Source organism: Paramisgurnus dabryanus, chromosome 6 (assembly GCF_030506205.2).
Source record: "Paramisgurnus dabryanus chromosome 6, PD_genome_1.1, whole genome shotgun sequence".
Lineage (NCBI taxonomy): Eukaryota > Metazoa > Chordata > Actinopteri > Cypriniformes > Cobitidae > Paramisgurnus > Paramisgurnus dabryanus.
This window is the reverse complement of record NC_133342.1, coordinates 3,142,981-3,168,714: the sequence shown is the minus strand read 5'-3', so window position 1 is coordinate 3,168,714 and position 25,734 is coordinate 3,142,981. Positions and strand designations below refer to the sequence as shown.

Genomic DNA, 25,734 nt, shown 5'->3' with positions numbered 1-25,734 from the left:
AAACATGCCGTTTCAGATGTAAATATGATGCCAATATTTCATTATTCCAATTGAATAGTATTTGATATGAAAGTTAGTCAACACTTTTATTTTGGAGGTTTTTGCATGAATGCATAGGCGCTCAAATTGTTAGAAATGTAGGTGCCATGGAAAAGACTGAAAGCTATATAATATTTCATTTGATGTCTGTGTATGCACAAATTTCTGTGAGCTGTGCACACTGTGCCCCCTTAAAAAAAATTGGTGCATGACGCCCCTGATTCACTTCATACATACGAATTAAGGGAGAACCTGGATAAAAGTAACGTGGGATGAAAGTAACAAAGCAATTTTCTCAAAGCCCTGACGACATTCACATGATGGCATCTTTAGCACACAACCTTTGACAGAGCTGATAAATATCACATTATTTCGTCATGGTTTCCCGCGTATAGGTCCGGAAAGCTGTTTTTAGCCATGATAAGTAAATTCCTAAAGTAGTATTTCTAATAATACGTTGTGTGGTTTTTTTTCCGTTTCATGTGTTACAGTACTGATTAAACTACAGGTTATTTAGTGCTTCAACACATTCTGAAGTTTGCAAGAATAAAGGTATATCAGGTTTAAATGTCAGGAGTTCCTTTTGGTACGAAAGTTGCACTTGTTACTTTTTTCCCGCTGCTAGTACTGTTGCATTATGTTAAGAATTTATATTATGCTAATTTAATTTTCATAGTGTTCATACTGTTGAAAAAAATCTCAACAATTCAATTTTGTACTGTTGGTTGCTTTAGAATCATTTGATTGAAACTGAAATTTAAAATAAAATGTAATTTAATAATTTTTTGCAAAGAAAAACAATAAAATATGTTTGCAGTTACATATTAACAAGGTCATAGTCATGTATATTACTAAACACAAGTGTAACACAAAAATGTATCTTGTTCTGTTGTGTTACTTTTGACCCACCTGTGTTTTACTTATGTTCAAAATGAAGTTATACTGAATTCGTTTTACATTTGTTCAAAATTCCACCTGGTATTGATGGACTACGTTTGTGAGTTATTGACCACAGCAAAAATATATCTCTGTCTAAAACACTATCTTTTAAAATTACGTTTTTCTGGGAAAAAAAATATTTTCGCCCCTGCTCTGCCCTACCTAACTTATAAAATAGGCTATGAATTCCTTTGAGATCAGGCTGGATTATGAGACTTTAGCCTGGATTTCACAGACAAGATGCAAGATGGAAAAGAACAGACAATATGCACAATCACAATTATGATGTTTTACATTGATTCGAAAAAAATTTGCCTTCTCTGTTTTTGTGTTTAAAAACATAATAGATGCTGATTTTTAAGTGTTGTTGATTTTAGATCCAACAATATACTTGTACATTACCTATAACTTCTTATATGTCTGGTTGCTTTGAGTTCTGAAAGTTTAAAGTATCTCCACACAGTACATTTGTTTCTTTTTTTTAAGAGTAAAGGACATACTTCTTTCCAGCGCACAAGCAGCAGTTAATAAAGACTGACAGACTGTTTTACTGCGGGAGACTGTACAGTACTACAGCTGTGCCGCATCTCTTCCCTCGGTGTATCATCTGCCACTTACAGCGCAGAACTCGAGAGCTTGTTGAAAAATATCTATGTTGATTTAAAGGATATGCTTACAAGGTTAGGAAAAAAGATATGTAGGGCTTCAAAGAAATAATTTCAATAGGAATTATAGGCCTATTTAATGTGCATTAAGTGTTTCTGTAGATCAGTTGTTACCTTATTGTGTTATCAGTGCAAATGCCATGGGACTAATTCTTATATACTATAAGTCGATTTGAATAAAAGCTGTAAATGGGCCATTTCATTTCAGGGTTCCTATTCATGTCCACAGGTCCTTATTTATATGTTAAAAATGTAAGAAAATTAACTCTAAAATGGATTTATTATTAGCCAAGTGTCCTGCACATTACCATATCTGCGAATTTAAAATATTTAAAAATATTTAAAGTTAAAGTCAATTTTCAGTAATTTACTTTTATATATAAAATCAATGTAATGTGGCATACACACCAAATGCGAATTCAGCGTTTGCGTGAGAAGATTAAATAAATCAATGCAAAGACGCCAATAGACGCAAACTAATGCGAATGACGCAAATTGCGATTGCCACGAAAACGCCCTATTTTTAAATGGGTCGTCGCACAAGTTGAAAATATTCAACTCAAGCAAAAAATTCGAAAAAAATGAAATTTAATCCCGTGAGTAATCTAGAGCGAGAAACGCAATGCTTCGTGTTTGGTGTGTACACAGCTTAAAACCTCTTGACACGCACTAATTCGTGGGTGGGAGGACGTCACTTTTACGCTGCTTACAGTAACTATATAGCCTACTGTCTACGAACATTAATAATATTAACATTGCTATAAATCGTTTAAAAGGTCAAGGGTTTAGCACCAGTTTACAGTCTCTGTGTTCAGATACAGATGCTCTAGGATCATAAATATAGTATTTTGTGACAGAAGTCCAGATGACAACATGCAAAAAATAAACGAGACTTCTTACCTTTGTGTTGATATAACGATTGCGTTATATCAGTAGGGCGGAAGTATAATACATAATATCCAAACAGCGTCGTCAAAAATTGAGACGTCATTTGACATACCCTATTGTTCGCTCGTTCCTCCACCAGCCAATGACTTCATGGAAAATGTTGATAGACAAAACGAGAACCCAATTAGATAATTAATTCAACAATCTTTGTGTGATTTTTATATTGCTCGCTGGACCATTCATCATCCAGCTTCCCTGTGACGCACCTGTCATTCATGCTGAGTTTACATGGAGGTGTGTCTGTTTTGGTCCAGCGCTATCTTTACTGGCTTTCAGCAATTTTGATAGCTACAAAATTTAATTTTTAACTTTAAATAATTTTGAAACCTAGAAAATGTAGCTCAAAGTGTCTTCTTTCTAATGATACCATAGTTATGCTCATACTCTAATTGGTTTAGTAAAAACAACCATTTTAGTGAAAGTAGGTCTATTCATGGTTTGGGAGCTTTTCAAGAGGTTAAGGCCATGTCAAAGATTTGATGAATTTTGTTTTCAGAAAATCATGTTTTTAAGAATTTTCAATTTAAAAAACAAGCTAATATTCAACACTGCATCACAATTGAACCATACTTTGCCTGTCTATGTGTTATATAACAAGTCTGTCCTGTTTTCTGTAATATATGATTTTCTGAAGGTCTTGTAAAGCAGGTTTATTTATTTGATGTGCATGTCCAAAAAGCAGAGAACCCTTGAAATCATACCGGGTTGCTTTAGGTGCTGCAGACTTGTAATTCATCACGCACCAGCATCCAAAAACAGATTTCTTTCTACACGTAGCAGCTTTAAAATGTATTAAAATATGGTGGTTATCTTGTCAGACGTTGAGTTACAAAACATAAGCTGTTCCTGGAATTTTCTAGATGACACGAAAAATATCTGCACCAAAATACAGTTAGAGCCGAGCTAAAGCTACAATATTTATGCCTTGTCCGGCACTAACCCGTTTGTCACTCGTGCGATTTTTTGGTCTGTTTTTACTTTCTAATGATAGAAAAGATGTCCCTGAAACCAATCATATAAGAATTGTGTGTTTCTGTGCCTAAAGTGAACACATAGACAATCAAAGCCAATGTTTTAGCAAGAATATTTCTGCGCAGAATAATAAGTGAAGTGTCAATAAAATATTTTTTTTTATGTTATAAATGTTTAAGGATTGTACTGTATATTGAAGGCTTACTTTTTAATCTGTCATTTACAGCAATAATCACAAATGACTGTTTTTGTCATTTTTATGGTTATGCTTACTTTGATTTTGTAAATTTCATAATTAGATTACATAACTTTAGCCTGGGTTTCACAGGCAGGGTCACATTTGCTCAGTGACATCATGCTTTTAGGACATAGTATGCCATGAACTACAGAAACAATAGAAGTAAGGTCTCATTTTCTTTTGTTTGTTTGTTTGTTTTTATTGTCCCTCTTAGTTGAAATTCATTTTGCAGCAGAAAGGTACAAACATACAGAAAGTACATAAAAGACAACACACATATAAAAATAGTTTACCAATGAAGAGTTGTTTAAAACAACGGCCACCAATATTAAAAAATCTTAAATCATTTTGTTCTTACACCTGGCACTCTAAAATGATACCCAGAAGACAACAATTAAAATACTTTCTCATTACTTCTTCATATGAATTATTTTATTGCGACTTAAAAAGTTTATGTTTATTTTTTACTAGTTCCCTGCATATGTAAAATAGGCATGTAAAACAAATTGTATACTGTCAGAAAAAAATTGTCAGAAAATGGTCCCAAGCTGTCACTAAGAGGGTACCATTTAGGTCCTAATATGTTAAGGTGCAATGTGTAACAGAAATGCAATATAATAAACATTACTGTACGTTCACACCACCAACGGCAAGAGCATCAAAAGCGATCTGGCTGCCCTGCCAACCCCGCTATAGAAAAAGAATAGTGGACGCTCTGACGCTTGAATGCATTCTCTAGAATCCTCTTAAGCAGAGGTTTCCGCCTTTCGATTGGTTGCTGCTGCAAGTTTCCGCCTTCTGATTGGTTGCTGCTGAACTGTGTACCATTACCATAAAGTTGAGCTAATTTCAACTCTTCTCGACGCTCACACCGTCCAAGATGCTTCATGCTGGACCTCGCCACTGGCTCTCATTGAAAATTAATGACTTCCAGCCACTTTGACACTCTTGCCAGTGGCGTTGTGAACGCACAGTAACTGTATGAAGACCTTACATAATTAACTGTATTGTTTTCATTACCTTAGAATTAGTCATTTTTATCTACATACATCGTAGGTCTTCCTACATGGAAGTCAGAGCAGAGGCGAAAGCAGTGGCATAGGGTCTGGGCATGCAGGGTATGCACGTGCAAATGGGCCCGGGCCAATAGGGAGCCCGGCCCTGGGCTCCCCCAGCTTTTAATAAACAAAAAATTTCAATTTAATTTTTATTTGTGGCAGCAATAAATATATTTTTTTATGCATATCATGTGTAGTGATTTCTTATTTCTCCGTAAGGTCTAAATTTTCCGTCATTTCTTGTTTGCGTTTATAATTTTTTTTGCACTCCGCGGCTGCCGTAGACTACTACCCCATAATGTTTTTACATGAAGGTTGAGGGGGGCTTTGGCTTAAGGGGGCCCGTACATTTTTTTGGCATATGGGCCCGGGACTCACTTGCTACGCCACTGGGCGAAAGTACCATTTTTTAGAAAAACGTAATTTTAAAAGATAATGTTATAGACAGAGATATATTTTTGCGGTGGTCAATAACTCACAAGTGTGGTCTATCAATACCAGGTGGAATTTTGAACAAATGTAAAACAACTTCAGTATAATTTCACTTTAAACATAAATAGTGAATTATTACTTTTAAGTAACACAACAAAACAAGATGAATTTTTGTTTTACACATGTTTTTATTAAATATACATGACTATGACCTTTTTAATAACTGCAAACATATTTTGTCATTTATCTTAAATAATGAAATTACATTTTCATTTTAAATTTCAGTTTTATCAAATGTTTCAAAAGCAACCCACAGTACAAACTTATATTGTTCAGAATAAAACATGTTTTTAACAGTTTGAACACTCTAAAATTAAATCAAATCAAATTAGAGTAATAGAAATTTTCAACATATACAAGTACGGAGCCCCTAAGGGGACATGGAGCAAAATTAAATAAAGTTTAGTTTCATGTGTTCACGTGAAACTTTCATGTGCTCACACGAAACCTTCATGTGCAGAATTTTTTAGTTTCGCGTGCTCACGTGAAGCTATCGCGTGCTCACCTGAAACTATCGCACGCGCATGTGAAAGCGAAAGTTTCACGTGCGCGCGATAGTTTCACGCGAGCGCGCAAAACTAAACTTAAAAAAAATTCTGCACATGAAGGTTTTGTGTGAGCACATGAAAGTTTCACGTGAGCACATGAAACTAAACTATAGATTTTGTTTACTCCAATGTCACCTTAGGGGCTCGGTACAACAGTATTCGCAGCGGACAAAAGTAGCAAGTGTTACTTTCGTCCAGACAGGATCTCCTCACATTTAAACACGATTTACTTTTATTTTGAAAAACTCTGAGAAGTCAAACTTCAGGATGTGTTAGGTCACTAAATAACATGTAGATTGATCAGGACTTTAACACAAACACAAACCAAAAACACAACGCGTTATAAGGAAAAAATGACTGCTTTAGGAATTTACTTATCATGGTTGAAAACACCTTTCTGGATCTACACGCGGAAAACAGTGAATAAATAACGCAATATTTGTCAGGTCTGTCAGGGGTTGTGAGCCTAAGGTGCTGTCATAGTTTGAGATGCTAATGTTATCAGGGCTCGGAGAAAATCACTTTGTTACTTTCATCCCGCGTTACTTTTGCCCCGGTTCTCCCCTACCCCTAAACAGACAAACTGTTTTACAGAGCGCATTTCGTCACTACACTGTCTTATGACAACATGTTTGTCCTGTGGGCGCTATCGTAGCTTCTCATTGCGTTTCAAAATTGAGGTTGGTAACAATTCGCAATCTCACCACTAGATGCCGTTAAAAATCCATAGTGTACCTTTAAGGTAATAATATTCTAATATGATCTCAGATACTGATATGAACTCTTTGTTTATACCTGGTATTAAGATGCGTTTTGGTCGATCGGATCACAAGTGGACGAGATAGACACATTCGGGTGATTCTCTGAATTGGGTGCCTTTTGGGTCATACTTTTTTTTAAATATATACCTTAAATAGTTATATTTTTGATCATTTCATGTGATACAGTAGTGGATTAGTCAAACCTTTAAGAAAATACATTTTCCCACCTCAGGCATGAAATTCTAATCAATATTGAGTGTTTTTTTCCACTTGGACTTGGACCCTGTTTAAATATGATTTAAAAAGATTTTCAAGTAAATTCTTGTAGAAGCTTTTCAATGTGATGTCCCTTGTTTGATATCATTTATTGCATGTAGAATTGTTTTTTAATGCTCACCATTTGAATACCAAATCAGGTCATGAAAACTGTATCTAACATTGGTCTTCATATCTTATCACAAAATATGCGTTAACATTAGAATTTAATCAGGCTTTCATATTTTTTCAGACTGTCCTGTAAATTCTGCACACAGCAAAACAAACTTTGACCTAATTTGTCGTTTTATCACCAAAATATTAATAAAAACTATCAAATAACAGGGTTGAACTCAGCATAACGGGGTTGAAAATGATAACAGGGTTGAAGTGATGATCATCATTTAATATAGCATGGATTTCTTACCTGTAAAATTAATGATATCACATTCAATAAAATTGTATTTTATTAAAGTTGGCAAAAACAAACAAACATTTTAATAAGTATTTAACATTAAATCAAAAGAATTAAGGATTAATTTATCAAAAACATCAATCGATCTTTCAATTTGGTTTTATTGAACATAAAATACCATAATCGATTATTTCTAACAGGTCACATAACAATATAACAAGTCTACAATTGAGTACTCTACTAAAAAGTGTCAAATTTTCAACCCCGTCACAACGATTCAACCCTGTTATAATAAAAATGTGACGGGGTTGAAGTTTTTGCCTAACAGTAGCTGTAACTCCGTACTTAACTAAGACAGTAGCATCACATGGCATTTAGGAAATCATACAAGTTTAATGTTTTGCAAAACTATTATTTAATTTTTCTTAAACCGTTGTTTACTATCATTTAGTAATACAACAGAGTTGAAATGTTGAGCCTGACAATCTTAATCTGACAGTGAAAAACATGAAATAAATGTAAGAAAAGATTCTGACACTTGCCTTTCTTTGCAGCATGTTCTTCAAGAGACTTGTGTGATATCACTTTCTGGGTGTGATGCCACAGGGATTGATCCGTTATTTTTATAGGGGGTAAATAGTATGGCGTGACGGGGTTGAAAACAAACTGGAGGACGTATATAAATATTGCAATTTCATATATAATTAATGCATTTTTATATACATATGTATATTTTAGTTAAAGTAAACCCACGTATGATTAAATTAGCAGTAACTATTTTGCATTAATTGCAGTTTTTATTTGTTTGATATTCAATGAAAATGTAATGATGGTTAGTGGGGACATGCAAGTATGCTTGTTGTCTACTACTTCGGCAACCCATATCTATAAATTAAAATAAAATAAAAGCATTTTTTGTTGCATTATAATGCAAAGGCACCTGGTTCTATTAATTGATTGCTTTAAAATGCATTTTGTGATTTCCTTTAATTAAAAATCTTTGAAGTAAGTTTGGGGGACTTAAAGGGCACCCAATTCAGAGAATCACCCATTCACATTTACACCTGGTATTTTAATCGTATAATAAGACCGCTTCTGTCCTGATTTTCTGAGGGGGTTGTCTGTGGGCGAGTCCCTCTGCTGTCGTTTACACAAGAGCGGGAAAGATGAGAGTTTAAAATGCCGCAAACTAATATTAGGTCAGAGTCCGCTGCTTGTGTTGTTAGTAAACATGCTGCACATAGTTTTGTATACGTGTATATGTAAGATTTTTTTCAGATATTGCAGAGCATTTGTTGAAACAAGTTCACGCAACTTTTAAGCGTTCGAAAAATGAAAGCATTTTATCAATGAAATCCAAAGGATTGTGCTGTACACAGTGGGTTCACGCTAGAAGTCATGTCCATTGGAAAAACATTGTGCTCGGTACAGTACATTACATTAGATCAATAGACGGAGAGTAGGCGGTCTTTTGTGGCTGCTCGACCAAATGCGCGTCTACACCACAAAAGCAATCCGGTCGAATGCGTTTTCGACTACCTCTAAATGTGGTCGAGAGGGACAAGCTTTTTTTGACCATTTTTTCATGTCAAAGTAATGCTTTCTATAATACTGTACCATTCTCCTTAGATGGGGAACTTCAAGGCTCTTTGTAAAGGAGTCTTAATTAAATAAATCCTATTTTTATACTCTGTGAACTTTAATATATTTTTCAATTGCTTTAAAACCATGCTCTATGATGGGTTTACTGGAGAAACTATTGACATTTCTTGGTGTTCTTCTTGCAAGGAGTGAGTTTTTCTGAGAAATTAAAGACTGCGTGGATGTGGCATCTGAGGAAAATTGTGCCTCAAGAACATTTTCATTTTCAGCGTGATCTGACCAGTCAACCAAAGTCAACCTCTCTCTCTCTTTCTCTTTCTCAGGAACATACCTAACTCACGAGGCGAAAGGTTCTGATGACGCCCCTGATGCAGACACAGCCATCATTAACGCCGAGGGTGGCCACTCTGGGGTAGACGACAAGAAAGAATACTTCATCTAGTGATCCATCCCTCCGCTTTACCTTCAAACGCTTCAGTTCACTCAGTTTGGCGGGGAAAACAGGGGAATGGCAGAGAAGAGAGGAATATGCGAGAGAGAAAAAAAATCAAAAACAAAGCGTTGACCTGTTGGAACTGAAGAACCTCAAATAATCTTCAACACACAGGACAGGAAAGTGACGGACATGCACTGGCGCGTTGGCTCATTTTTAAACAAACACACACACACATTTGGGTTCATAAACTGATTTTATCCACTGACACACACACCTACACTACACTAATCAAACAAAACATAATAAAAAGATGTACACAAAGGCAATATGACAGTGACCACTCTTCTCTAATTTCCCATGATTCCTTTCAAACAGTCCGGATCAAACACACAAGCGTTGTGGCACGTGCGCAGTGACGTGCATGCATGAACTTTTGGGTCGTGTGGTCTGCATCTTAACCCATTGAAACAAACACACAGACTTACAGTCGGCATGCATACATACACACACTGAAAAGCGATTAATACATGTAATCGAACGATGCTACCCTGCAATATCACTGACTGACCCAAACATGGATACGCTCATATGTCACCTCAGCGTCACGCTATTATGCATTTACCTTCAACTAATGCACACATACCTAACTAACAAACACACATACAGAAGCAGGCAAAAAAACAGCAGCCCCTTCAACTATTGTGTGAGCCCCAATATACAGTAAATTTATAAATACATATACAGTATAAGATTATATAGCATCATTTTTACTCAGTGTGCTGTAAATATACTCTCCTCTCCTACTCTCTCTTTATCTCTGTCTCTCTTTCTCTGACTTCACTGTCTGATATTGCAGTATATACTCTCTGAGCCTGCCTGGTTTTCTTACATGCGTGGAAATGCCGAGTTGATAAAAAATATCTGGACTGTAGAAAAAAAACATGGTGTTATGAAAATATTTGTATGAATTATGTTCTCTTCTTCGAGTTTAATTTCTAAGTTGTTAACTGTTGGTGCAACAGTCTTGTGTCATCTCATCGACCTGGGAAGATTTATATGGTTATTATTTTTATTGCAAGGTTCTTCTCAATCAAAATGCATTTCATGAGTTGTGCACTGATGTTTCGTTGTATTAGATTAAATGCTTAGCTCACTCGTGCCACCTTCAGGAATGAATCTACATTAGAAAAAGCAGGGTAACACAAAACCAGACTACTGCTGTCTTTCTTTCTATTTCTCTCTTGAACCTCCCTATTTCTGCTTTTTGTGTCTTTATCATTATTTGCTGCTTCTCCCTTCCGTGCATATATCTAGATTGATCTAGACTTGTAACATCGTAGTAATGTCACGTAAAAGCCATGGTGCTTTTTGGAAGGGGGATGGAGTCGCCAACATCATGCAATAAACCGAGGCAGTTCTATCTAATAAAAACTAGTTAATTGTTTCCTTAACCAAGGACAATCTGGTGTGTTTAATCTGTTATGTATAAATTAGTCATTATGGAGAAGTTTTGCATGACTTAGAATCCAGCTGTTTTCCCTCAAGATATGGCCAGCTGTCATCTTTATGTCACTTATTACAATTCTAGTGTTGGAGCTGTGGCTCAGTTGGTGAGAAAATCACTGGCATTGGATTTTCAGATGGATGTTTGAGTCTGGCTTGTGACATTTTCAAACCACGTTCCCCTTTTTTCTTAGTAACATTTTTTGTCCTAAAAATGGCAACTGGCCAAAAATAAATAATTAGAGAAACTTGTCTCTGTAGAACAGTGACAGGTATGTTGGTAACTAGGAAACTGAGGTGGCTGGAAGTGATTCACAATTCTGAATTAAATTGATTTGCCCCATATAAAAGTTCGGGTTGTGGTCACTAGGAAGTTTTAATTTTTATTTGAATGCAATCACAGGGATAAATTAGAGGTCACAATTATATCAAAAACTGTCCTCTGCCTTCAGATTTCCTTCACATACTGTTCCTCATTAATCAGTTTCTGAGAGACGCGGTTACAATCGTCTGCCACAAGGTGTCGGTAACGCACTTCGTTTCCCCATACACTCTCTCTCTCTCTCTCTCTCTCTCTCTCTCTCTCTCTCTCTCTCTCTCTCTCTCTCTCTCTCTCTCTCTCTCTCTCTCTCTCTCTCTCTCTCTCTCTCTCTCTCTCTCTCTCAAGCAGTAGTACTTCCAGTTAGTGGTGATAAATCAGCTCAATGCTATTTTTTAAGTTATATTGTTTCATTTTGTTCTACTGTAGATGTGCATACTGTTGTTTATGTTGATGTCTCAAACTGGAAGTTGTAGAAAAGTTTACATTACTTTTAAATTGCGTTTAAAATTCTGACATTTTTTATTATTTCAAATACATAGTCTTTGAACAGTTTACTGATAACAGCACACTATGTGAGCTCAGACACTGGCACACATATTTTGTGAACGTGTCTGTGTTTGTGTGTGCGAGATTTTCCCAACAGCCCAGCAAAGAGATGCAGGAAACCCTCAACGTCTTATAATGTTGTGTTAATTATGTTAATTTTTTTAATGATAAGTCTTCCTTTTGAAAAAATATTCATATCACGTGAAGCTATTTTGTCATGTATGTTGGTTTGTATTATGGCCGATGATGCAATCTGAACGGGACTGAACATCATCATCATTGTGGGTTCCGTTTGTTTGATGGTCTGTTTAAACAGTATTCGCTTTTTGTTACAAAAAAAAGAGATCCCTTGTTAACTTCAAAATAAATAAACATTTGGGTTAACCTCAGTTCAGTGTTAATTATTATTGTCATTTTTATTTTGTTGTTATTTACATTAATAACACACTGTTAACAATTCTGTAGAAATTACAGTATTACTGGCAGCTGTTTTCAAGTAACTTACTGTAAATTTAAATGTATGTTATTTACTGGCAACAGTTTGTTCAAAGTTAAATGCACATTAAACATTAACAAGTCTTTATCTTTACAGAATAAAAATAAAATAACACCCTCATGCATATAACTCTGAACAAACTGTTGCCAGTAATAACATACATTTAAATCTACAGTAAGTTACTGGTGAACAGCTGCATAACTACAGCAAGTTTTTTACAGTAGGTCTGCAGGTAGTATGCTTTAAAAAATTATGCTAAATAGCACAAGAAGTGTTTCACTGGCTCATAATCATGGGAACCACTTTAATGCTATAGGCCATGGGGAACCCTGGTCCTGGAGGGCCACTGTCCTGCAGAGTTTAGTTCCAACCCTAATTAAATATACCTAAGTCTTCAGGATAACTTGTAAATGAAATGAAGGTGTGTTTGATTAGGGTTGGAACAAAACTTGCAAGACAGTGGCCCTCCAGGACCCAGGGTTCCACACTCCTGCTTTAGGCCTAGCACCTTTGTATATCCACATGGTGCTATGTAGAACTGTAAGTGGTGCTATAGTCATGCTCTAAATGGTTACCCTATGATTACGATCCATGTGAACCACTATGTAGCACCTTATTTTAGAGTCTACAGTAACTTAAATAGTAATGTAAAAACTGTAACTGTGCGTTCACACCAGACGCAGAAGAGGCGGCAAAAACGGGCTATTCGCGCGTAGCTGGACAATTGAACATTTTGTGTTTACTCGCTTCAAATTCTAGTAATTCGAGACATTCACGCGTAAATTCGCATCATGGGAGGAGCTTTTATAGTTCAAATTGAGTAAACTTACTAGATTGGGTCCTCAATCACTTTCTTCCAAACAAGATCCTTTTAATTCCTGTAAAAGTACAAAGATGTCACGTGTAGCGATGATGACTTATAAATAATAATAATTCATTACATTCATTTACAAATGAATGGGGGAATCTCTTCAACCACCACCAATCTGCAGCATCCACCTGGATGATGCGACGGCAGCCATATTGTGCCAGAACGCCCACCACACACCAGCTTAATAGTGGAGAGGAGACAGAGTGATATAGCCAATTAGTATGAGGGGATGATTAGTTGGCCAACGGGCAAGTTTGGCCAGGATGCCGGGGCACACCCCATACTCTTTTTCGAAGGACATCTTGAGATTTTTAATGACACAGAGAGTCAAGACCTCGGTTTAACGTCTCACCCGAAAGATGGTGCTTTTGATTTTCCTCCATTGTTGTTTTGTTTTCTGCCTCTGCTCGCTTCCTGTAATCACGTCAATGCTAGAGCAAGCTCCTTATTGGTTAGCATGGCACAAAAATCCGCCAAAGTTCAGATTTTTCAACTCGCGCAAAGTGAGCGTTGTAGCGTGATCCGTGCAAGTTGAAAAATCTGAACTTTTGGCGCTTACTGTGCCGCAGGATACCTATTAGCGTATTTGCATTGACTTAACATGCAAATCACTCGCCCTTGCCGCCTCCTCCGTGTCTGGTGTGAACGCACCATAAAAATCTAAAAATGTTGACTTATTGTCATGAGTCAGGATGTCTACCTGATTTTCACTTTAAAAATTTATTTGTACCCTAATGCAGTCAGGTCCCTGATAGCACGCATACTTCTACCCGACGTCGGCTCAAGAGCTCCTATTCCTATTACCTATAATATGTTGAATTAGTTATGCAATCTTAAAAAATAAAGGTTCAAATACTTTTCTTTTTTAGGTTACACTCAAAAAATAAAGATACTTCATGATGCCATTAATTTTTTTTTTTGTTTAAAGGTGCTCTAAGCGAATTGAAGCGTTTTAGACCATAAAACATTTTTTGTTACATACCGGAAACATCTCCTCACTATCTGCTTGCTGCCTGTCCGCTGATCAAACTGTAAAAAAACGCGATCTCTGTAGACAGCCCAGGCTTCACAAACGGCAATATCAACAAATGGCCAAACCTAGCAATCCCAAAACAAAACAAAGTATTCCAGCCAATAAACGACAAGAAGGATTTGGGGGTGGGGGTTGGGCGCGTTCATGAAAGCACGGAAGGGAGGGGGAGGAGTTAGCTACGCTCTGTCTGTTTGAAAACAGTTCAAACATCAACAGGAAGTGACGTCGCACATTATTCGCTTAGAGCGCCTTTAATGGTTCCATAAGAAATCTTTAATGTCTGAAAAATAATGTTGCTTCACAAAAGATTAAATTATCTTTAGATTACAAAAAGGTACAAAAATAACATTTGACTGAATGGTTCTTCTGTGCGGCATCGCTGTGAAGAACCCTTTAAGCACCTTAATTTTATGTATATCCAAACCTTTAAAGGGACAGTTCACCCAAAAATAAATAATCTGTCGTCACTTACTCTCATGTTGTTACAAACCTGTATAAATTTCTTTGTTCTAATGACCACAAAGGAAAATATTTTGAGGAATGTTTGAAACCAACCAATCTGAGGCCCCATTGACTTTCATAGTAGGAGAAAATAATTCTATGGATGTGAATGGGGCTCATGATCAGTTTGGGTTTAAACATTCCTCTAAATATCTTTCTTTGTGGTCATCAGAGAAAATAAATGTACACATGTTTGTAACAACATGAGGGTGAAAAAATGATGACAAATTTTTCATTTTTGTGTGAACTATCCCTTTAACATTCACAGAACCTTTATGTTGTACAGAAGGTTCTTTGTGGTGGATAAATACAGACTATAAATTGTAAGAAAGAAAAGAACGTTTATTTTAGAAATCGTTAACTAGGCTCTTTGAGGAATAAAAAATGGTTAATTTATGCCATAGCTGCAAATAACTATTTATAGAACTTCCATTTTTAGGAGTGTATTTCCATATGTGTTAGTTAAAAAGGATAAAACAAACAATTAACTAAATATCCTTGCACTTTACCCTTTAATTCAGTTTATTTACCCACAAGACTAAGTCATTTTTGAATGAAGGGTTTTAATTTGAGACAGCTGTGAACTAGTGTTTAAAGGATAGGCTAACTGAGAAAAAGCAAACATTCTTTCAACTCGCCCTACAATGCTAGCTAGCCGTGGTCACCTGTGTGACAACTAGCCCCGGCGTCATCTAATAGAAGCTGTTAATCTTACAGGGTCCAAATTGTTCTCTGCTTAAACCGTTTCTGTATTTTGACATGGAGCCTGCGATGACAATGCAGGAATACAAAAATCTTGATATGATCCGCCGTCACTGATGCAGCGTGCTGTGACATTGAAAAACGCGTAAGGACGATAAACGCAATCAACGAGAGCGCGAGGGGGAGAGAGACATAGGGCGACAGAAAGAAATAGAGAAAGAGAGAGAGAGCGGGCGATCCATCGGCGCAGTACCAAGCAGTGAGCTCAGAACTCTGCGTCTCTCAACAATCACAAATTGAAATTTCCACGAAATAGAGAGATTGGGATTTTTTCCGTGATCCAGTGAGCTCATCCACACATCATATTCGTCTCTGCTGAGGAGGGAGAGGGAAATATGCGCTGAATGAATGCGGACCGGTCCAAATAGGCGTCTGGACGTGAATGATATCATCAGCAGCGGTTCGTGGGATTTCACAGTCCAGTGTAAAGAGAATGAATTGATGGTGTTTACTAAGTGGCAGCGGGGCAGATGGGGATCATCATGACTTGGCTCTGGATTTTAACTTTGACCATCAGCGTGCACAGAGGTAAGAGCTGCCTTCACGAGGCATCAAATGCCTGCACTTACCTCAGTACGATTCAGTCTCTTTCTTTCACACGCTACAGATGTTTTAACTTTAGTTACTGTGGCAACACTATATGTTATATTGCGCTTGGTTGGGTGTGCTAGTAACGTATAGATAGCCCTGTTTAGTATAGAACTAATTAAGACAGTAATTTTATTGTTTTGTGTTACGAATGTAAACCATCAGCTGTTTGCCATTAAAAAACCCCAGCCTACAAAATTCCTTAATGTATTGTGTTTTAGGCCTTATTCCAGTAGGATTTAATTGTCTTCTTTTAGTTGCCATTTACCAGATAAGATCCCACCAATAAAACCAAACACATTACTAGTACAAAGACCAGCATTTCCATTAAAACTATTCCCAGTCTAACCATTAAAGCCATTATCAGTTCTCTAACGGTTGCTGTTTTTCCTCAGCAAAAATCGAATGTAGCTTAAGAATTGCCCACTGATAACCTTGTGTGTCTATGTGTGAGAATTACTATAAAAATACTAATTTATTGGCAAAATGACGTTTTCGAAATTTTAGTGGTTACACTGATGTCTTTAGCAGGATCATGTACTGTACGAGCGCGTATGATCTGATGCCTCGCAGCTCGTGCCGTGTCCTACAGTAGGCTACGTTCTGCTCCCGTGCGCGTGACTGCGCCGTAGAACCCGTTATCCGCGAGACGCATCACATCTCGCGCCCAGGGGCGACAGAAACGCATGGTAACGTTTGGCGAGGAAGAATCCCCGGCGTGTGAGCGCGTGGATGTCGGTAGCAACAGCGGAGGTCCGCGGACGAACGTGACTGCGGTGTTAAAGTGTAGCGCTGAATGAGAATGTAGTAAGGTGGACTCATTTGCCGCCAAAATAAATAAATTAATAAATGATAAAACGCACAAAATCCTTGTTGCTGCCTATATTTCAGTATACTACATTTGCATTGATTAATTTAGCATAGTTTCCCTTTAAATGGAAGCAGAAGGAGAAAGGGGCAAAACAATAAAAGTGGTTCCATACCATAAATGTTCCGAAATGGTTCTATGCCGGCCTGTATGGTTCAATAATGAACCTTTAACATCCACAAAACCTTACTGTGTTACAGAAGATCCTTTGTGACGAAATTATTGTACAGACTATAAAAATGTAAGGATCCGTTGACTGGTGTGGAACCAAAAAAGGTTCTTCTATGTGAAGAGCCCACATTTTAGCACCTTTATTTTTAAGAGAGTATTTATAGGCTGAAAGTAAAAGTACAGCTGTTTCACATGTATAATTTATATTTTTTTATTTAGACGCAATAATAAGTGTTATATAACTATATTTAATATATACAAATATTTAAGTGATATATAAAATAATATTTGATACGTGTAAATATATGTAAGTCAGTTCTGGTAATGTATAAGCTGTTAAATGAACATTAAACATTAATGTAAGTAAAAAAACAGAAAAAGGTTGATGAGGAAGTTCAAAGTTAAATGAATAATAACCATTAAGAAGTCTTTGTCTTTACAGAATAAAACAGCCTCATGCAAAGCATTCATCCTCATTAACCTTTTATGTTTATTTCCCTCAGATTTTGGTTCCCAGAATGCTTTGCACGAGGCTGTTATTTTAGTTTATTCTGTAAAGGTAAACCTTGTTAATGTTTAATGTTCATTTAACTTTGAACAAACTGTTGCTAAATAACATTAACTACAAAACTACAGTAAGTTACTGCAAACAGTAATACTGTAATTTCTATAGAATTTTTTACAGTGTAATAATAAATATTTTGCACATAATACATCAGAGAGCCAAATTCATCTCTACAGAACATGATGAGGTAAGGTATAAAGTTAGCCTTTTTGTTCTTTAGATAGTCTTCAGTGTTTCCGCAAATAAGTGTAAGGCACGTATGTGAGGATCAGAGAGTTTGTTCTCTCACATCTGATACTTGTTAGCAGATTTTTATGTGAAGATGCTGGTTGAAAGAAAGAGAGAAAGAGGTGATGAAAGCAGGGGTGTGATGGAGGTTAGACGTGTTTGCAGGAATAAGTGTCAGCAAGTTTCTCTGATGGAGGGATTCAGACAGAGAAGGAATGATGGATAGATTGAGAGTGGGAGCACGGATTGACACAGACATGTTGTGATAGAGGGGTAGTAATGATGGAGAGATAAGGAGACGGGTGACTCAATCTGTCAAGGATTGGAATGTAAAGGGAGAGAAAGAAAAGATAGAACAAGGGCAGCGGAGACATGTTATTTTTTAATTAGTTTGCAGTGTTATCTTTAAACATTCCCAGTATGAGGAATGTAAAGTAACTTTATACTTTCTTTTTACAGAAGGACAATGCTAAGGATTTTTAAGCCCTTTCCGCACTTCAACTTTTATTGTTTGTCTGAATCTAGTGTGTGAAAATGTTAATATGCCAAAATACATCACACATCTACTAGAACGGCAAAATTTAAATTTATAAAACATAGTTTTAGTGTCCATTTTGTCAGAATAAGATTCCCTCTTTGTCTTTAATATTTTGGTGTTTAATATTTTGGGAATTAAAATATTAACTTTCCACCTCTTGAATCTTTGTGCAGAACGCTGCATGAAGATCTACAGATTTCTGCTAAATTAAACATTCATCATTTGTGTTTATTAAATATTTTAGATAATTTAATATAGTATCATTAACTTAATTATAAACACATTTTAATGTTTTGAACCATTCAACCGAATTCCACTAATTTTTCATTAAAATTATTAAAATGATCTGATTTCATATTAAGCTACTTCTATTCATCGATGCTCAGTATTTTATTAAACTTTCCTTTAATCTAGTTATACTATAGTTTTATACATATATTTGTGTGTGTTTGTGGAAAGCGAGGGGTCGGCATATTTGACAGTCACAATTAGAACTGACAGATTTCTATCACTCAACTTACAGCGAGTGAGACACAGAGAGATTCGACAGTGAGCTTTAGGGCTCTGTTTGTGACAGCAATGAAACTTCAGAGATGATCCAGACAAAGAAAGACAAAAGACTGCATCGTATTCTTCAGCCTAAAGGTAGACAATGTACATGAAGAATTCTTCAGCAAACACTGGACAGCATAATACAGGCGGTATATACTGTATGAGTCTTCATGTGTGTCCTTCATGCTATCCCCTAAAGAATAAAGGAAAGTTCAAAGAAAGTTCAATGTTAGGTCAAGCTTAAGGATTTTTTTAGTCTGCAAGAGAAAATTAAGGTTAGGATGGTTAGTTGAATTATGGTTATAATTAGTCTTTTGATATGCGGGATACACTCTTAAAAATAAAGGTGCTGCACGATGCCATGGAAGAACCGTTTTTGGCTAAATGGTTTCTGTTTCACAAAAGGTTAATTGTGGTTAAAAAGCTTTTTCAGATAAAAATTTAAGAAAGAAAGAACCTTTGAAGAACTTTTGACTGAATGGTTCTTTGAGGAACCTAAAAAGGTTCTTCTATGGCCTTGCTGTGAAGAACCTTTTAAGCATCTCTATTTTTAAATCTTTTTTCTTCTCAGATCAGCTTATTCTGACCAAAAACTGCTCACTTAGACAAAAAGAAACATTCTTAGTAGGGTTTGGTATCGTAATAAATTTTCTGGTTCCGATTCCGGTTCCACTTCTGCATAATGATTCCCAGTTCTGATTCTGATTCCATTATAATAAAAGAAATATGAAAAATAATGCAAAATACAAAAACAATTCCATTTGTGTTTATTAATCACTGTTAAAATATTTTAAGTTTAATGTGAATTGATATTTTCAGTCACTATATAATTTTTTCTTGTTGAAGTAGTCCTCGTAAGCTTTCTTACCTGGTGAAGTGAACATGTTAGGAGCACTAGTTCTCAAACAGTTAAAAACACTGCATAATTTCAGATTAATGCCGTGCGAGAGCAAGTTTGGCCATATTACTTGTACAGCCGCCTTTTCAGGAAATCATTTTATCACACGGTACTTTGCTTCATTGTTATACCAACCCTACTTCTGAGTGACATTTTACAGTGTGGGCAACATGAATTTAAATAATACTGTGAAGGTATTTACAAACTGTTGTACAAAAACAAAGACAAAAAGTTGGAAATGCAGTATGTGATCAGAATTTGTGCAAAGGTGCAAAACTGGCTTGTAATCAGGGAAAACGACTTTAAGTGCTATATACAATATAGCATCTATGTAGACGTAAATGTAGAAACATAAGTGGTGATATAGTCATGCTATAGCAGTGGTTCTCAATCTTTTCAGTGTACAAATAAGTGAGGAATAATTGATGATGGGCCATTGAATTATAAGAAAATAATGCACACCCAAGGTGCAATGCGGCACGATGCGAAGCGGATTGCCGTTACACCGCGGGTGTGCATTATTTTCAAATAATTCAAAGGACCGGAGTCAATCATTCCTCTTATACCACGGTTACCACAAACATTGCTCTGGTGTCTATTTTAAGACATTTGACAAGTTAGGTGTGCGGTTATCAGAAATTGATGCATACCCACTGAACATTTTTCAGCCAATCAGAAAACAGAATTCAACAGACCCATGGTATAATTAATGATAAATTAATGAGTTTATTAAATGTTATAAAACTGGGGCCCCTGCCACTATTTCCCCAGGGGGCCACGCACCCCAGTTTGAGAACAATTGTGCTATAGCATCACTTGGTTCTACATACGTTCCATATATATTCTCCTACACTCTTAGAAAATAAAAGTACAAGAAGGTATAAAAGTTATCACTGGGGCGGTGCTTTTTAAAAAGTACATGCTTGTACCTAAGAGATGGATATATTGGTACCTTAGAGGTATACATACTGGTACAGGCTATAGGACCTTTTTTAAAGGGATCCTGTTATGAGACTTTTTAAAGATGTAAAATAAGTCTTTGGTGTGTCCAGATTGCGTATGTGAAGTTTTAGCTCAAATACCCCACAGGTAATTTATTATAACGTGTTAAAATTGCCACTTTGTAGGTGCGAGCAAAAATGTGCCATTTTTGGGTGTGTCCCCTTAAATGCAAATGAGCTGATGAAATGCAAACACTGATCGCCATGATGGTGTTTTGTTAAAGAGTAACTAAACCCCTGGTCAGAGCCTGACTCCACCCACTGCAATATTTGAAAAATGCAAGAAAAGTGGGCAGATCCCAACAGAGATAGAGGGGACGAACTAGCTCGTACCAAGTGTGTGGTGAGATCGTAACAAGGGCGTGGTGAGCTTGAATCTGCTTAGGTCACGAGTTATTTCTTGGACCCAACATCCAATAGGAAAATTCAACTGTAGTAGCCACCGTTCGACCTGAAGAGGGCAGCACTCAGACGTTTTTACACCATATATTGTAGTATTGAAACACTTTATATCCAAATGTCAAAAAACTTACTAAAATCAATGAACAGCACTAATAAAGCATCATTCTTACAGATCATTAACTAAAAAAAGTTGGTTTAGGGTTTAGTTACTCTTTAAAATTTAAACTCAATTGTGCTGTCAACTATTATTTTTTTCTCTCTTTTTCTCTGCACTAAATGGCAGTGTCGTAGTTGGATAGTGCAAGGCGCGGAATAGACTCGCTACATACATCACAAAACAGGCATAATCTAAATGACCTCGTTTTTCACATACTTGCAGAGAATGGTTTACCAAAACAAAGTTACTGGCCTGTTCAATTTTTTACCCCTTTAAAAGGTACTGTCCCAGTGACAACTTTGTCCCTTTTTTGAGAGTGTATGGTTACAAGCCAGAGAATCACTTTTAGTGCTATTTAGCACCATTTTTTACTAATAATTATGTAAGGGAAATACTAATAATTATGTAAGGAATAATTGACGACGGGCCATTAAATTATAATAAAATAATGCACATCCAAGGTGGTAATGCGTTACACTGCGAAATGTGAAATGTTCCATGGGTGTTGATTATTTTTCAATAACCGCACACCTAACCTTTAAAATGTCTTAAAAATAGGCACCAGAGCAATGTTTGTAGTAACCGTGGTATAAGCGGAGTAATTGACCCCCAGTGTAATGGCACTCAGCCATGGGCGCGGGAAGTGGGGGTGCTGCAGGTGCTGCAGCACCCCCTGGTGGCAAAGATTTCAAACTGCGATGACAATAAAATGATGGCATAAATATCTCTGATTGTTTGTTTCTGTTCCAAGGCATTTCGTATGTCATGCTTGGGGTGTGTGATGAAGAGAGGGATAATTTTAGTAATTTTAAAATGATTTAATTTAATTCAGTGTGTATTAGCCAATCAGATTTGTTTTGACAACGTGCATGCGATTCAGCCCATAAGCTGCGTATACGTATAAGCATAACATACAAGCACGCACACTCACAGCCACATAGAACGAATTACTAGACTATCTGTAGCCTATCTATCAGCTTCGCAATGTCTCAGAAGAGAATTTTGAATTTTTTTTCAATAACACAGCCCAAAAGTCCCAAGGACTAGCGTTATTTGTATGACTCACATATCAGAAAAAGGTAATCTTTTCAAAAACTATTTAAAAATATAGCCAAATTGTTTCGCGGTGTTTAACGCACATGTAAATGTAAAAGAACATATAAAGTAAAAAAGATTGAAGTAAATTATTAAAAAGACATGAAAGGAACTAAATTGTAAAGCCTCGATGTACAATAAAGAACATGCGCATTTATGAGTGGTGGGTATTTAAAAAATTAATATAAATTATTACCATGCATCGATTTTAATGTTAAACATCTATAAATCCAAATTAATACATATGGAATATATTCCAACAATTTAGGATATGATGTTTGAATTTTAAAGTATAAAAATATCTTATTTTTACACCGCCGTGCAGGAGGCATGGGAAACTGAAACAAAACTTAAGACAAAAATATTACATTTACGTTTAAAAAATAGAATTAAATGAAACCCGTGAGTTGAAAGGTCCACTAATCGCCTTAAATCGAGTGATGTCAATAAAGTCTCCATGTTAAAATTTATAAATATTAAAAACTTAAGCAAAGGAAAACAAAGAAGGCGTAGGCTACTGGCACGAGTGAGAATGTATAACTGGTTCCATACCTCCGACTTTCCTCCAAACTTGCTTAAAGTTAATTCTCCTGTTTTTCCTTTTTTCTTTACATCTTCAAACTCCATGTTGCACTTAAGCTACACCATACAGAATAGCAGAGCTGGTGCGTGATGGGTGCCAGAGGAGACTCCGCACACGACTCGCGTTGCATTTTGTAACTTTACAAATCATTCTGTAGTTTGTGTAACTTTTTGGACACATTTGTTACTTTGGCCTAAATATAGTCTATATATAATATTTCTGTTAATATGGCACAGTTTTCTCCCCACCCAATGAGTGTAATAAAGTAATGATTAAAAAATATGCTTGATCAATGGTCCGGCCCGGCCAGAGGATAGTGGCAGAAAATAACGACCCTGGCAGAGGATCTAAACTCTACTATGTTGCAATAGGCTATATAGTTTGTATGTATGCCGCTCAGCTGTACATTATGGATTGGAGTTGCGAGTGAGTTTTTAAAAGAAAACATAGGTAGAGTGGTCTGCAGAATAAAAAGCTTGTGAACAACTTTAGAATTCTATAAATATACCCCCCCCCCCCGCCACATCCGCACCCCAGCACCCCCTACCGAAAATATCTTCCCGCGCCACTGCACTCAGCTTTGCGCTGTACTGCATAGCCACCTTGGGTGTGCATTATTTTCTTATAATTAAACGGCCCGTCGTCAATTATTCTTTATTTATACTACTATACTAACTGTTTTAGAAAGCTATCAATGGTTCAAACCTCCATTGCCAGCTTTAAAATGACGTTTTGGAACAAGCGAAAGAGCCGTTGGATGAGACGCGGAAGAAATAGTCCTAATTACAATAGCAATTTAAGTAAAAAACCAGACAAATCCCTTTAAATATATCATGTGATCAATGTCTTGAGGTGTGGTAACCGCAGTATAAGCGGAATAATTGACTCCGAGTCAATTATTGAAAAATAATGCACACCCGAGGTATAACGGCCACCACCTCGGGTGTGCATTATTTTGCTAATAATTCAACGGCTCGTCGTCAATTATTCCTTATTTATTTCACCTGGATAAAAAGCAAAGGAGAATATACAGTTTTGCTTATGAATTGCTTTGATGTACATGTGCTGGGTCGCATTGATGATATGTTTCTGAAAATGGCTAAAATTCGCCATTGTAAATACTCAATCAAGAACAAGGACTGTATTACCCTGCCCTAGAAACTCTGGAAAAACCTGGAAGTCGTCGTAGATTTCAGTTGTTTAGGTGGTTCTTAACTTTAGTCCTGAGGACTGCATATAAAGTTTCAACTAGTGGATGAGCAAGAAAAAGTGACACTGAATTTACTTTGTAAGTTCTATTTTGGTATCCATTCATAAACATTCACATACAGTAGTTATTAGTCACAATGATTGTTTTCAGATTTATGTAACCACCTTCATGTTGCATCTGGGTTCGGCTATACGGTAGTAAAGTACTACTTAGACTTTGTGGCATTTCAGAATACATGTATACAGTATATTTCCTAATACAATTTGTATACATGTTCTTTAACTTAATAATAAACACATATTTTTGATAACACTCATACCAACTACATTCACCAATTTGTATATTAATTTTTACTTTGTGCATTGATTTTTCTTTTGTAAGTGGTGAACTAAACAACTTAAGGAATGTTTTCCTCCAAATGGAGGAGTTTCTTTGTTGTAGATTTGCATACCATGCTAATTCATTGTTAGAGCATTATATTGCTTTATGCGCGTGCAATATTTGTATTTCACCAGAATCATGCATATGTGCGTCATTTTATCCACAATTTATCACTGATAAACTGCCGTTACTTCATTTCATGGGCCAGTTTTATGTCCCGCTGGCTGATTTTTATTCATAAAAGCAGGTTTCTTTTTCTTTTTTTTATTTGAAGGTCACATTAACTGTCCTGGCAACCTTTATCATGCCTTCATAATTTATTTTTGCTATTTTTTAAGAATGCCTTTTATGTGGAGATTTTATTGTTTTACCCTTGCCCTAGACCAAAGCTTTCAATCTTATTCTGTGAACATCCATTAGAAATATTACGGAAACTGACCGTTGCCGTCCTTGATGCTAATTGGTCAGTAGCCGTGGTTAATGCCAACTGCAGAACATCTTTAGTTTCAGTGCAGAGATAAACATCAGGACAGCATCTCATTTATATGATAAGTCTGTGTAAGAAGAAAGATCAGTCCTAGATCTGTCTGGCGTGGAGATCTCTCCAGTGGCTTACTGGTGGGGAGCATTCATTTGTAAGATGAATAACTGGGACACAGGTGTGAAGACATACATGCACACTTGGACAAGTGTGGACTCTTTGTAGGTAGGAGAGTACAGCGTGCGGTACATATAAGCACACATGTATAAACATAAACTCCCGTCCACCTATTTTTAAAACTGTAACCATGTGAACATCTGGGTATACGGCATTGTTCTAATCATGATTATTTTTTTGTACGCGCACACCAACGTACAAATTATAATTTCAACAGAAAGCAAAAATTAACTAGGGCAAAAATAGGACTTATTTAAATGGCATTAACATTAAAACTATTGTTTTTATTTGCAATATTTTTTTCTAGTCTTGAATTGCCATACTAAACTTTACTTATAATATTATAAAAACATAGGACAACATACCCCGACTTCTCTTTACACAAAAAATCCAAAGAATCGATCATATTGAATGATATTTTTTTAGTTTTTAAATGT

At 36.2% G+C, this 25,734-nt stretch overlaps 2 protein-coding genes across 6 annotated transcripts in view; both read left to right on the top strand.

Annotated features, from left to right (window-relative positions):
* Window positions 1-12,128, top strand: part of cadm3 (cell adhesion molecule 3) — a 114,649-nt gene extending 102,521 nt beyond the window's left edge. For all 3 annotated transcript variants that reach the window (XM_065262144.1, XM_065262145.1, XM_065262143.1), the window contains one exon: window positions 9,256-12,128. In XM_065262144.1, coding sequence (XP_065118216.1) covers window positions 9,256-9,374 — 119 coding nt within the window. In that variant the 3' untranslated portion in view covers window positions 9,375-12,128. The remainder of the gene's footprint in view (window positions 1-9,255) is intronic.
* A 3,185-nt stretch (window positions 12,129-15,313) lies between these two features.
* The window catches only part of kirrel1b (kirre like nephrin family adhesion molecule 1b), a 54,554-nt gene continuing 44,133 nt past the window's right edge, over window positions 15,314-25,734 (top strand). For all 3 annotated transcript variants that reach the window (XM_065262279.2, XM_065262280.2, XM_065262278.2), the window contains exon 1: window positions 15,314-15,930. In XM_065262279.2, the coding sequence (XP_065118351.1) occupies window positions 15,873-15,930 (58 nt within the window). In that variant the 5' untranslated portion in view covers window positions 15,314-15,872. The remainder of the gene's footprint in view (window positions 15,931-25,734) is intronic.